The 14804-nt window shown below is 37.7% G+C and overlaps 1 protein-coding gene across 1 annotated transcript in view; it reads left to right on the top strand.

The window, feature by feature from the left end:
- Positions 1-14804, top strand: part of Epg5 (ectopic P-granules autophagy protein 5) — a 1526775-nt gene that overhangs the window by 573367 nt on the left and 938604 nt on the right. The window contains exon 22 of the mRNA XM_090380318.1: positions 6668-6831. Within this exon, the coding sequence (XP_090236444.1) occupies positions 6668-6831 (164 nt within the window). The remainder of the gene's footprint in view (positions 1-6667; positions 6832-14804) is intronic.

Raw genomic sequence — 14804 nt, 5'->3', positions numbered from 1 at the left:
AATTTCATCTGTCCATCTCTGTCATTGTCTTCCAGGTCTTCTAGCTCTTCTTGGGTACCATTCTGTTATTTTCTTAGTCCATCTGTCATCATGTCTTCGAGCTATGTGTCCTGCCCAAGACCATTTTAGTTCTTTAGTTTTGATAAGAATGTCCTTTACTTGAGTTTGCTGCCTAATCCATGTGTTTCTTTTCTTATCTAACAGTCTGAATCCCAATATAATATGTTCCATTCTTCACTGTGTAGTTCTCAGCTTTTCTTCCATTCTTTTGGTGAGTGCCCAAGTTTCTCTTTATAAATAATGGTGGGGAGTATACATCGGTTTATTGTTTTACATTTCAGACAAATTGGGATATTGCTCCTCAGTATGTGACTGAGGAGCAATATCCTGAATGCTATCCATCCAAAATTTATTCTTCTCTTGACTTCCAGCCATTTATCATTATTACAGCTGATGACTTGTTCCAGATAAGTATATGGCTCCACCTTTTCAATTACTGCTCTTTCAATGATTATATCCCTTTCTTGATTATAACCCATACTTGTTCATTACTTTGGTAGGGTGCCTCCGTAGCCAGGTGGGAAGGAGCAGTAGAGCTTATCACATGCTTCTTGATTAGACCGGGGTTCGAGCCCGTCACCACCAAATACGGAAGATGCGGAAAGGTCAGGGAATGACCACCACATATCCCGGAGCAATATGGCCTTAGTTGCTAATGCTCCTAAAAACCAAAAAACAACAACCTTACTAACTGTGCATAACTGATTAAAATTTTCCTCTAGTTCTTTGGGATCATGGTTTATGATCACAATGTCATCTCCAAATCATAAATGATTTAGGTACTCTCCATTCACAACAGTTAACTTCGAAGATATTGTCTCCTTGTTGAAATCCTTTCTCAATTTTAAATTTGATACTGTTTTTGTTTAGTCTAATAAAGGAGGTAGCTTTCTAATATATTTTCTTCAAAACCATAATGTATAGGGTGTCTATGCCTTGTCTTTCTAGTTCCCGAAACATTACCTTATGCTGTATTGGAGTGAAACACCTCAAATGGCTGGCATACTGGTGTTTTTATTCATTTGCTTTCTCCATTAGATGTGACATTACATGAAGGTGATCCATATTTGAGAATCCTGTCCTAAAGCCAGCTTCCTCTTTCAGTTGATTCTCATCAAGTATTCTTTCTAATCTGTTAGTAATGACCCTTGTGAACAACTTGTAGAAGTGGGATAACAAGCTAATTGGTCTATAATTTTTAATTTCTGATTTATCTCCTTTCTTATGCAGGAAAACTAACCAATTTTAACAACTATACAGTAACTTCATCTTCCCCTGGGGCATATTGATTCTTCATTTTCTTCAAGGCATGTTCTACCTCATCAGGAATGATATCGGGTATATTGTATGTGTTACTAATTTGTGATCCATCTTCCCCACTGCTGGCATTATTTTCTCGCTATATAACCTATAGTACTTAGTACCGTGCTTGGGTTGGAGGTTGAGAAGACAAAAGAAGATATTTGTTGATATTGGACTTGAACTTCTGTAGATTGTAATTTTCAGGAAATACGTATGAAGGAAGGTTGTTCCAGAAAACGGCAGTTGAATGAATAAATGAGGAAGATGAAAAGTTGGTTCTGTGGGTTTGAAGTTGGACAGTAAATGGATGTTGGCTGGTGGCGGCACGTGTTCGGACTGTTTTGAAAGAGAGAGCGGGAATTATAGAAGCCAATTCAGAAGAACAGTGCCCATGGAAGTATCTTCTGTAGAAGAGGCATGCAGCAGAAACAGTGCGTCTATGAGAAAGCGAGTGGAGAGACTCTGTTAGAGATGTATCATTAATTAACCTAACTGCCTTCTTCTGAATGGAATCAAGAAGCCTGAGAGAGGTTTTGGGGGCACCACCCCAGATGTGGGAACAATATTCCATGGTAGGGCGGATTTGTGATTTATACAGAGTGAGCAGCTGTTTGGGAGAAAAGTAACGCCGAGAGCTAAAGAGAAAACCAAGTTTTTTAGTTGCAGAGGAAGCAATATTTGTAATGTGCTTGTGCCAAGAGAGATTAGAAGTCAGGGTAATCCCCAAGAGAGGTATATCATTTTGCCTAGAAATCGGAGTGTCACTAAAGATAAGCATAGGAGCAGAAGAATCCTTTTTGCGAGATATAAGACAAGACTGAGTTTTAGAAGGGTTGAAATCAACTAAGTTGTCTTTGCCCCACTGGAGAATTACCTGAAGATCGGCATTTAAGGAATTGGCAGCAGATTTTCGAGAACTTGAAGCTGATTGAGCTGGACAAGGTTTCTCAAAATGGAAAGTTGAATGCAATGTGCTATCATCGGCAAAACTATGGATAGGATTTCCAGTCAATGGAAGAAGGTCATTGATATACAAGAGGAAAAGAGTGGGGGAAAGAACTGAACCTTGGGGGACACCGGCATTAGTGGAGAAGTTAGAAGACAGAGAGCCATCTACCATCACCCTCAGTGAGCGATCAGAGAGAAAACTGGATAACCAATTACTAAAAACAGTTGGCAAACCATAAGATGGAAGCTTGTTTAGAAGACCTTTATGCCAAACACGATCAAAAGCCTTTGAGATGTCAAGAGCAACTACTTGTGTTTCACCGAACCTTTCCATTGAATTAGTCCATAAATGGGTAACATAAGCCAGAATATCACCAGTGGATCGACACTGACGGAATCCATACTGGCGATCGTTGATCAGACGGAAAGTTTCTAGGTAGTGTAAGAGTTGGCGGTTAATTGATTTCTCCATTACTTTAGAAAGAGTAGAAGTAATTGCAATGGGACGATAATTGGATGGGAGGGATTTGTCACCCTTTTTCGGAACTGGCTGAATATGAGCAAATTTCCAAGCAGAAGGAAAAGCACCTTTGGAATAAGAAAGTGAAAAAAGGCGGCAAAGAATAGGAGTAAGTTCAGGAGCACAGGTTTTGAGAACAAGTGGAGAAATACCGTCAGGACCTGGAGCTTTCTTAGCATCAAGATTCATCAAAATCCTTCTGATATCCTTTTGACGGAAGACCACAGGAGGCATTGAATGAAGCCTGTTAGGAATGGTGGGAGGTGTTTTACCAAGATCATTAATACATGAGCTCGAAGAAAAATGGAATGCTAGCAGGTCAGCTTTATCCTTGGCTAAAGTGACAACAGAACCATCTGGTTTGGACAGAGGTGGGATCAGAGATGGGCAAAAGTTGCGGCCAATAGCTTTGGAAAGAGACCAGAATGCTCGGCTACCATTAGGGCACGAAGCAAGTTTTCTACTCTTAGCCTGTTCAAACTCTAGTTTGGACTGATTAATAACTGCTTTACAATTGTTGCGAGCTACCTATAGTTTTTACCTATAGGTTTCTTGGGCTTTATCACTTTCAGAAAGTTGTGTATTCCTTTTCAATATCTTGGTCCTGAATAGTCTGAAGAAGCTCACACTTGTTCTTAAGTTCCAGTACCTACTTCTTTTTCTCTTCTTCTTTTATCTCCAAGGTCTTCATGTCATTTAGTCGAGTCAGTTTTTTCCTTTCTTTTCTTATATCTATATCAAATGTGCATCCTACCATTCTGTGATCACTTCCAACATTTACCTTGTTCAGGGGGGTAACATCATTCACTATATATCTTCTTTAGTGAGGATGAATTCAATTTCATTAGTAGCTAATCCAGTTGGCTCTTCCATGTCCATTTTCTGTTCACCCTTTTATTGAAAACACTGTTCATTACTGACATTCCTTGACATTCTGCAAATTCCACAAGTCTTTCACCTCTTTCATTTCTTCGTGGACATGGACATCTAATAATTTTTTGTTATATCCCTGTACATGTTGGTATCCCAGGAAATGAGCAGTCAGATATAGCTGCTAAAATTGCTACAAATGTGATGCCATCTAATCTCAGGATTCCTTACATTGACCATAAATCCTTTATCATTGACCATAAATCCTTTATCAAACAGACATGTAAAGAACAGTGGACACAAATGCAAAAGTTCAAACAAATAATAAGCTTTTTAAAATCAAGAGAGAACCCAAACAGTGGCAGTCCAGCCTCAGACGAAACAGAAGGGAAGATTATCTTCCTTTCTTTTTTGTCTGAAGATCTGATTATCAGTGTACTGATGTGGGATTTCCTCAAATGTAACTATCATTATGGGTAAAGGAAAGGGTTTTTGCTTTCATACAGGCAACTACAGTGGTTTCAGACAGTTTTTAAATTCTATACATTGGGACTGATTATGTTACCAACAGCAAATTCTAAATGGAAATCATTGAGAGAATTAATCTTGAATGCTATTAAGAAATACCATTCCAGGTTTAGGCCTAAATGGATGTCAGATGAATTATTGAGACTCGTGGCAGAGAAGGAAAATGCATTGGATGCATATAAATTGTCAGGTGACACAGAAGACTATGGTAGATATAAGCGAAGGCAGATTACGAGATACGTTTGGCATAGTATGCAAAGAAAAACAGCAAAGACTTCTTTACATATATAAATTATAGGAGGAAGAGGATAAATCACGTTGGTACACTCGATATTGATCGTTTCAGTGTTAGTGATACTGCTCAGGTAGCAGACAAACTGAACGAGTATTTTGCATTCACACATGAGGAATTCTGGAGGGAAGTGGGGGACAGAAGCTTTTTAAACTCTAACAGGGAGCTTAATTATTTAGTAATAACTGAGAGCAAAGTGGAGAAGAAACTGTTGAAGTCAAACAAAGGCACCTGGGGTGGATGGGAGTTATCCAGTTATATTAAAGGAGGCAGAATTGAAAGTAAGCAAACCCTTGGCCATAATGATGAGAGCATCCTTGGATTCAGGGAAGATCCTCCACAGACTGGAGGTGTAAAAATTCATCCCAATTCACAAAGGGGCAATCAAAGGGTGACACAAGTAATTACAGACTTATTAGTTTAACTTCAGTTCCGGGGAAAATAATGATGTCACTAGTTAAAGAAGCATTTCAGGATCATCTAGACAAGAGGGCAATAATAATTCAGACAGCATGGGTTTGTTTTGTCTGACCAATTTGTTTGGAGACTATGCTGTAGCCACAAAGGAACTGGATGCAGGAAAGCTTTTGATACTGTTGTAGAAAGACAACTAGTGTACAGATTGGAACACTATGGCCTTAAGGGCAAGTTGCTCCTGTGATAATGGGATGGTTGAGTGGGAAAAGACAGAGAATTGTAAATAATGGACACTGCTCTTAATGGACTAATGTTATTAGTTGAGTTTCCTGGAGTTCGGTGTTGGGCACATTGTTGTTTTTTATATTTATCAGTGATATTGATGAAGGTATATCAGGCTTAATATTGAAGTTTGCAGACGATATACTGATTGGCATGGTTGTTAATGACAGTATAGCTACTGCAACAGGATCTAGAAAAGCTGGGCAGATGGGCTGAAAAGTAGCAACTGAAGTTTAATATTGACAAACTTCAGTTGCTACTAAAACATGTTACCACAATGCATATGGGTAGAAGTAACCCAAGAGGAACGTATCGACAGTGTGGTACTAACTCAGGGCGGTTAGAGAATGAAATAGACCTGGGATAATTGTGCAGCCAGATATGAAGTTTTCTGAGCAGTGCAGATAGGCTGCCAGAGCAGGTCATGGCATCTTGTCAATAATATACAGGAAGTTTGCTAGTAGGGATAAGAAGGTGATTATCCCTTTGTTTAAAGCAATGGTCAGGCTGTGCCTTGAGTACTGTGTACAGTTCTGGAGACCTAATCTTAGTAAGGATGTGGAGTTTCTAGTATGAGTACAGTGGCCGACCGGGCTAGCTGAGTGGGTAAAGTACCTGCCTGGCAACCCAAAGGTCGCGGGTTCGATTCCCGCCTCGGGCTTGGATCAAAGTACTGCAAAAACCTTGGGAGGTGCAATATGGCCACAGAAGCCGATGCGCCAACAACTACCAAATCAAAAAAAAAAAAAAAAAACGAGTACAGTGAAGGGCAACTGGATTGGTTAGGGAAACGAAGAAAGGCTTAAGAACTTTCCTTTTTACAAAGAAAGGCACAGGTGCCTAGTCTGGAGACTAGACACCTGTGAGGTGATCTGATTGAGGTGTATAAGGCCTTGAATGGGTTGAGCCAGCTCAATGTTGATGGAATTTTTCCTCATGCTCAGAGAACAAACCTGTAGGGGCTTAAATTTGAATTTAGGAAAGACAGTTGTCGAATAGATGTGCAGAAATTAATTTGCCTTTAGTTAGTGGGTAGTTAATTGTTGGAACAAGCTTCCATCTGTCGTGGAAGTTGATAACTTAGTTAAATTCAAGGAAATACTGGACAAACGTTTAGAGCAAATGGATGTGCGAAATGTGATTTTTTTTTATTTATTTATTTTTTTATTTGCCGATGGTGTTATGAGCTTGCTTTCTTGCATCTTATTCCTCTTCTAATGCTAATAATTTCTTCTTACAGTGTAGCAATCAAATCTTTATTTCTGCTAGCAAAATTCCTGGATATCATTGATAGAATGCCCACTTGACTGTGTTTTCAGTTTGTATCTTATCATCTTACTGTCTTATCTTGTATGAAATTTAAAGCAGTGCACTGTGTTGGATGTAAATATGTGGTTTTTTATTTCTTATGCCTTTTATGACAAAGTAATACCTGTTGTTATTTCCAGAAAGTTGCTGATATTTTGAAAGTGCCCATCCGATCCTGTGAATCCTTTCCCATATATCGTTGGTGCCATCAAGTGATCCATACACATCCAGGTCATCCAGTTCTTCCGTTAATGTGCTTCAGATTTTTCTCTCTCTATTTTTATAGAATTCCAAGTGACTCTGGGTAAGTAATCTGTTTAGTAAAGCATATATTGATTCAGGAGGAAGAGTAAATGGTTTGATAGGTTATAGTATCGATTATTCTGAGTATAAACATGTGTCCAATTCTCAATGGATAGGGAGATGCCGGTGTTTGAAACTGGTGCGCACAGCTCCCTGAATCACATGTGACCAAGAAGCAGTTATAATCTGATGCTGTTTGGTGTTGTTAAGAATGCCATACATCTTCACACATGGCAAATATGCCGACATGGTGTTTTTTTACAGGTTTTGTGGTGGTAGTGCTGCTGCTTGTAGAGAATACCGTCGATGGTTTTCTAACCACAGAATACTTGATCCAAGAGTGTTTACACCAAACTGCATGAGACTGGTACAGTTTCTGGCACTCATATTTCTTCTGAATGTACAAATGAACAAAATGTGGATGAAATAGAACACATTCTTCAGTCAATAGAACGTAGTCCTGCTATTAACACATGAAGAATTTCTACTCGTATTGGTGTTCCACAGGCAAGAGTTTGGCGAACATTACGTGAGCATGGCCTGTATCCACTTCACATACAGTGCGTGCAACACCTTCAACCAGGAGACAATGCGCAGCGATTGGAATTTTGTCGGTGGGTAAATGACAATCTCCGATTCATTCCATTTATACTCTTCAGCGATGAAGATACTTTAACTCGTGATGGTATCAACAATACCCGTAACTGTCATAGGTTGTTAGAAAAAAATCCACTTGCCACTGAAGAAACAAATTTTCAACATCGCTTCTGTGTGGTGCACTATCATCAACAATCAGTTGATTGGGTTTGTTGTGTTACAAAACCGTCTTACAGGGCCCATTTACTTATCTGCAAAATTAACTTCTGTTATTATTGTAGAATATTTCCTTGGGTACAAGGATTGGTATGTACTTTTAGTGTGCCGGAGCTTCTGCACAGTATACCCGTCTGGCGACCCAATATCTAAATCAAACTTTCTCTGAACAATGGATCAGCCACGGTGGTCCCATTCATTGGCCACCAAGGTCTCCAGACCTCACTCTGTTAGATTTTTGTTTGTGGGGAAGGATGAAAAGCTCAGTATACAAAGAATAAGAGACTAATTGCTCACCCACATTTTGGATACTGCCGCCCTTATAAAGGAACTAGATGACCTCAGAAGAATAACACGTCATATTACTACAAGAGCTGCAAAGTGCATTGAGGTTGGTGGTGGAATTTTCAAACATTTATTGTGAACTGTAAAAAATGCCAATTATTTGTGTTTTGTATCATTCAAAAAGTGAATAAACACAAACAAGTCATTTATTGTTCTTTAATATTTGTCATAATGGATTTGTGCATGCCAGTTTCAAACATCTGTATCCATTGAGAATTTAACACACATTTATATGAACATTTTTACTCAGAATAAACAATACTATAACCTCCCAAAATATTTACTATTCCTCCTGAAACACCCTGTATATGAATTTGCACCCACGTACGCGCGCACAGACACACACATACACACATGCGTGCGCTTGCGCATGGTCGAAATTTAAGTAATAAGTAAAGTTTTATGTAACGAAACTTTACTCATTTTCTAAAGTGAGATTGGTAATGGATTCTGCTGTTAAATATATCTTTCTGTTTCATCCTGCTGATTCTCAATGGGATTGAGATCCAAGATTTTGTTGGCCAGGGCAGACGATTGAAGTAATTTTAGTTTTCTGAAAGCTACTCTCACTTGTGTGACATGGCAGATGCCTGCATTATCATCTTGAAAATGCCCCTGTCCATCGGGATAAATAGGGATTAACATTATTGCAGATCAGGTATACTGCTGCTGCTCTCAAATAGGATTAGGGAATCAAGGGTATGCCAAAAGAATATCACAATTCCTACACTTCGTTTATCAGTCTGTATCCATCACGTGTAAAATTAATGGAAGCATGCTGCTGAATCATCACCCCCGAAAAAAGGCAAAGGTGCAATCAAAAGCTGGGCAGATGGGCTGAGTAGTAGTAATAGTGGCATGTGATGCAAGAAAGCAATTGTATGAGCTTATGCAGCATCAGCCAAAAAAAAAAAAAAAAAAATCACACCATTCCCTCCAAATGCCTGTCAAGTTCCTTCTTAAATTTATTCAACCTATCAACTTCCACAATGACAGATGGAAGTTTGTTCCAGCAATTCACCACCCGCTGGCTAAAGGCAAATTTCCGCACAGCTATTCTACATCTGTCCTTTCTTAATTTGAATTTATGCCCCCTTAAGTTCGTAATCTGAACAAGTGGAAGGATCCCATCAGAATTCAGCATGCTCAACCCATTCAAGGCCTTATACACCTCAATCAGATCACTGCGCAGGTGCCTAGTCTCCAGCCACTGCAATTTGCAGAACTTAAGCCTCTCTCTTGGTAAGAGGATCCCTTCATTCCCCTCACCAGTCTTGTTGCCCTTCTCTGTACATGCTCAAGCAAATCAACATCCTTCCTAAAATGAGGCCTCCAGACCTGTACGCAGTACTCAAGGCATATCCTGACCATTGCCTTATACACGTCCTTTTCTCTGCTAGCAAAATTACGATATATCATTGACAAAACCCCATGGCCTGCCCTGGCAGCCTGTCTGCATTGCACAGAAAACTTCATATCTGACTGCACAATTACTCCCAGGTCTTTTTCATTTTCTACCACCTTAAGTGTAGTACCACACAGTTGGTACATTTCTCTAGGGTTACTTCTACCCATATGCAGTACTTTGCATTTGTCAAGGTTAAACTTCAGTTGCCACTTCTTAGCCCATCTGTCCAAATTATCTAGATCCTGTTACAGTAGCACACTGCCATTACTGTCATTCATTAACAACCCTACCGACCTTTGTATCATCTGCAAACTTCGACATTAAGCCTGATATACCTTCACTAATATCATTGATAAATATACAAAACAACAGTGGACCCAACACCGAACCCCGTGTGACTCCACTAATAACATTAGTCCACGAAGAGCAGCACCCATTGATTACCACCCTCTGTCTTCTTCCACTTAACCATCCTTTTATCCATTGTGGCAACTTACCCTTAATACCATTCTGCTCTAATTTGTAATTTGATATCAAAATTATTTTTTGCATCCAGTTCCTTTTTAACCACATCATAATATCCTATCAAATTTGTCATACAAGACTTTCCCTTAACAAACCCATGCTGTGTCTGAATTATTGCTGCAGTCTTGTCTAGATGATCCTGCAATGCATCTTTAACCAGTGACTCCATTAATTTTCGTGGAACAGAAGTTTCTACCACCCAAATTAAATTTGAAATTAAATTAAATTTAAAGTAGAAATTTCGTTGGTAGAAATTAAATTAAATTTAATTTAATTAGAAATTAAATTAAATTTAATTTCTACCACCGAAAGTAAATCTGCATATCTCCTACTCTTAATGTCATTGGTGCCAACGTGTACAACAATATCACCTTTTGTGCCCTTAAAAGATGATATATGCTTTATGTCATCAACTTTTGCCCCTGTCAAACATACCCTGGTCCTATTCCATCTATCCTTTTTACACAATATATTACCTGTGTCACTGACAATGGAGTCACCAACAATAACTAACTCCTGTGGAACCAGCACATTCTGCCTTGGAGATTGCCGCTGTGTTGCCTGATGCCGAGGAGTGAGCTCTGGCGTTGAGTTGGGCAGCTGAGAGCTTGACGGGCCCCTCATATTAATTTCTTCGAGGGCATCTACCTTACACCTCAAGCTCTCATAGATGCCCATTAGAACGCTGAGTTGATGCATAATTTCTAGACACTCTCTGCACCAGCACATTCCTGTGGGACCAGCCTTGGGGATGCCGCTGTGTTGCGTTATGACCAAGTGCAAGCTCTGGCATTGATGTGGGCATCTGATAGCTTGACGGGCCCCTAAATTTAGATCCTTCAAGTGGCAACTTGAAGTTTAATATTGACAAATGCAAAGAAATTCCTATGAGTAGAAGTAACTGCAGAGAAATGTACCAAGTTTTTTGGGATGAGTATGATGAATATTAACAGATTACCTTCAAAATGGGTGTACTGTAATAGCATGATAGCAAAGTATTATTCCATAATTCCTCATACAGCTATGTGCTGCTATAAAAAAGGGGGTGGGCGATTTTGTCAAAAGGTGTGCACTTACTTCATGATAAATGCTCATGTATGTTCCTCACATGATGGCTGTGAATGTGGGGTTGAAATATTGCTGCAATGTGCTTATTTCCCCCATTTTGCTCTCTTGAATTTCTTCCTCTTTCCTCCCCTGAAGTCCCTTCTTCAGGTAAAACACTTTGCTGCTGCTGATGATGAAGTGATTTCTCTCCTGAGTTGTGTCGTTAGAAGGACAGTCAGAAGACTGACAGGAAGTGTATTAGGAGGTGACAAAAACATGTCATTTTGTCTGGTGATTATGTTAAAAAAGTGTAATACATGGTGATTTTTTCAGCCGGCTATTGCAATTACTTCTGGCTGAATACAGATCTCTTTCAAAGATTTGTATTCACCCAGGAATAATTTTAATTCTATGTTAAAAAAATTTGGTATTAATAAATACTTAGTTGACATTATAATAACCAAAAACTAGTTAGAAGTTATGTATTATTTTATCAAACTAGTGGATTAAAGAAAAAACACAAACATATTCATATTTTGGCAATTTATGAAGCAATTTATAAATTGATTTCTGGAATATAGGATTATTACTTTTTGGTTTCTGACATTCACCCTTATATTAGGAGCATTTTGGGATTGTCCTGTCTATTTACTATGAAAAACATTGTTTATTAATAGATATAGATAAATAAAGTTGCTAAATTTTGATAATTTATTACCTTTTTCTTGTAAACCTTACAAATGCACTTTGGCTTATTTATTAGGTTCTACAAATATTGACAAATAGCAATCAGAAACTGATAGGTTTTTCTGATTATTATTTGGAATGAATTAAATGGTGCTAGAACTTGATAAGGTACCATTCAATGTATCCTTTTATAATAATCACTCTATCCTGTTATAGCAACTGCTTGTGAAGAGCTTATACAACAGTGGTGGTCATTTTTACATTTTACAATAAAGAATACAGTTTTCTTTTTGTCCCCTTAGGATTTTCTCTTTTCATTACAGGGCATGGCACTCATACCCTTTTCCTTTCAGTATTATTAACCAGCCTGTTTGTTATCCTGCGCACTAATATCTGCTATTGACATTCTATGCTTCCCTTTTCCCTATTATTCATTGCTTTACCTTTTTTTTTTTTTTTTTTTTTTTTATGATTCTCCTTACTTTCTTATTCTCTAATATCACAGTCGTGTGTGATGTTTAATCATTTATTCAGTGTCATTAGTCATATAATTTCTGATAAATTTCTTTCACGTAATATTTTTAATTTATATACCTTTACTTTATATCTTGAAATGTTTGTTCAAATTTATTTTATTTCAATTATATATTTGTGCAGTGTTTTTTCAAGGGGAGTGATAAAAATAAATAAAAATGAATCAAGAAAAAAACAATTCATAGCCTTTCACATTCTGGAATGTGTTTGAAAGCTCTATTCTTTTGTTCATTTTACTTTTTTCTGAACCTAAATAGAATATTTCATTGATAAATAAATAAATGTCAAAGTTTCCAGTTGATACAAAGGTTGGCAAGGTTGTTAATGGCAGTATGCTACTGTAACAGGATCTAGAAAAGTAGAGCAGATGGGTCAAGAGGTGGCAACTGTAGTTTAAAATTTACAAATGCAAATTAATTTAACAGTAACCCCAGAGTAATGTACCGGCTGTGTGATACTTCATTCAGGGTAGTGGAGAATGAAAAAGACTGAGGAATAATTGTGCAGTCAGATATTAAGATTTCTGAGCTGTTCATCCTCTTCAACAGTTTATCTAGTTCTGCCCTGAATTTGTTCAAACTAGCCACCTCTACATACAATACTAGAGATTGGATTTTATTCCAACAATCAAATACACTCTAAATGAAGGATAATTGATGCATATCTAATCTGCAACTATCCATCCTCAGTTTGAATTTATGCCACTTCATATGTGTGTAGTCTGAGCAAGAGGAAGGTTTCCATCAGCTTTGAGCTTACACAATCCATTCAAGTCCTTAAATACTTTAATCAGATTTACTTGCAGATGCTGCAATTTGCAAAATTGGAGGTTTTATGGTAAGAACATGATTTTGTTCTCCACACCACTTTCATTGCTCTTTTCTACATCTGTTTCAACAGATCGACATCTTTCCTGAAATGAGGCTTTGAAGAGTCTTGAAACGAGATTATAAGCATGAAGGTGTAGACTTCTTGAGCTCTTGCTAATGATGTCTTTCTTACACATTTTATTGTATTTTTGATTAATTACCGTATTAATTTGTGTTTTACAAATAGATTAAATAGGCTTAGTGGCATATGTTAGTTTATTTTTTAAATTTAGCTAGTGATTTTGTAAGTTACGACTTGCTACTCATGCTGCTATTTTATCTGAGTTTCAGGCACTAATATCGTAGCACTTAACCAGTAGCACAGAAGAATAGGTTATTAATTGTAATAACTAAGTAGTTTGAAGGTTTTAATCGCTTTTTGTGGGAGAAATATCTTTTATATTTAGCTAAGGATATAACTAATTTAATATTGTGATCGTTACAGTGCAGTGTAACTTGATAGCACTATATATTGGTGCAGTACATCTTGAACTTGACAGCATAAGGTATAATATAAAACTAGAGATTGTGTAGTATGTATCACTGCATTCACATAGTATAGTATTGTATAGTCAAGTGTAATATAGTATAGTCTATTAATCAATTAAATTTATTAACCTTATTAATTTTTATTGTTAATTAATTAAATTGAATTTAAACGAAAATCATGCGCCAGACTAGAGCAACAAAGCAATGTGCACAAAGCAGCGTGAGTTCTGTGGCTTGGGGCAGAACCGAAGGGGGTGATTCTCCAACACATCACAGCCTAAAAAAATGTGCAACTTATGAAATGTTTGTGGAACTTTCTGGAACAGGACACGATCTAGCCAAGGCAGATTTCTTTGTGTGTGCGCACGCTAAGTGCAGGGAGTGGCAAGAAATTATGTGGCAACTCAACATTCTGGTGGGCATCTATGAGAGTTTGAAGAGTAGGGTTGATGCCCTCAAAGGAATTAAAATGGGGGCCCCATCAAGGTCTCAGCTGCACAACTCAATGTCAGAGCTTACTCTTGTGCTTCACACAAGGCCGCGGCAATCAGCGTGGCCATATTTTGAAAATTGGTAAGCAGGACAACTTGAAACAAAATGTGTAGTACAGCATTTTTTCCTTCAAAAAGGAAAAGATAATATAAAATTACAATCAAAATACAGTAAACCTCCGCTATTCGCGGGGGTTACGTTCCTGAGAAATGTCGCGAATACCGAAAACGCGAATACTGAGTTATGGCTCCCATAGTAATAAAGGGGTTCCGTTCCAAAGTATGAAATATATAAGAAAAACTAGTCTAAAATTTTGTCTATGTATGTATTATATGTACCTTCATAATATGACTATGTACATAGACAGTACATAGTGAAATGCAAGCATATGGCATCGAAATGAAAATAAGAAACAATTTAATATTAAATGTAATAAAATGCCTTTGCTAGCAAAAAAATTTATCCCGCCAGTGCTATCACCAGTTTCGCTAAAGTGTTGATAAAGGAGTTTTGCCTTTTCACGAATGATGAGTGAACGTAACGGAATTTTATTTTGAGTTCGGTCTTCTATCCACAGAGTTAAAGATTTTTCCATTTTCTCTAATTTAACATCATGAGTTACAGAGCAAATTTTTGAAGCAATTAGTGCGTTTTCACGGACACCACGGCGGATTTTTTCTTCCGATTTTTTGATTGATCGCACCGTTGACTCATTGATTTTATAATGTTTTGCCACTGAGGAGACACTTTCACCATTAGAAATTT

This window comes from Mastigoproctus giganteus, chromosome 8, assembly GCF_048544385.1.
Source record: "Mastigoproctus giganteus isolate SK-2022 chromosome 8, ASM4854438v1, whole genome shotgun sequence".
Taxonomy (NCBI): domain Eukaryota; kingdom Metazoa; phylum Arthropoda; class Arachnida; order Uropygi; family Thelyphonidae; genus Mastigoproctus; species Mastigoproctus giganteus.
The sequence above is the reverse complement of the archived record's forward strand: the minus strand, read 5'-3'. Positions and strand labels throughout refer to the sequence as shown.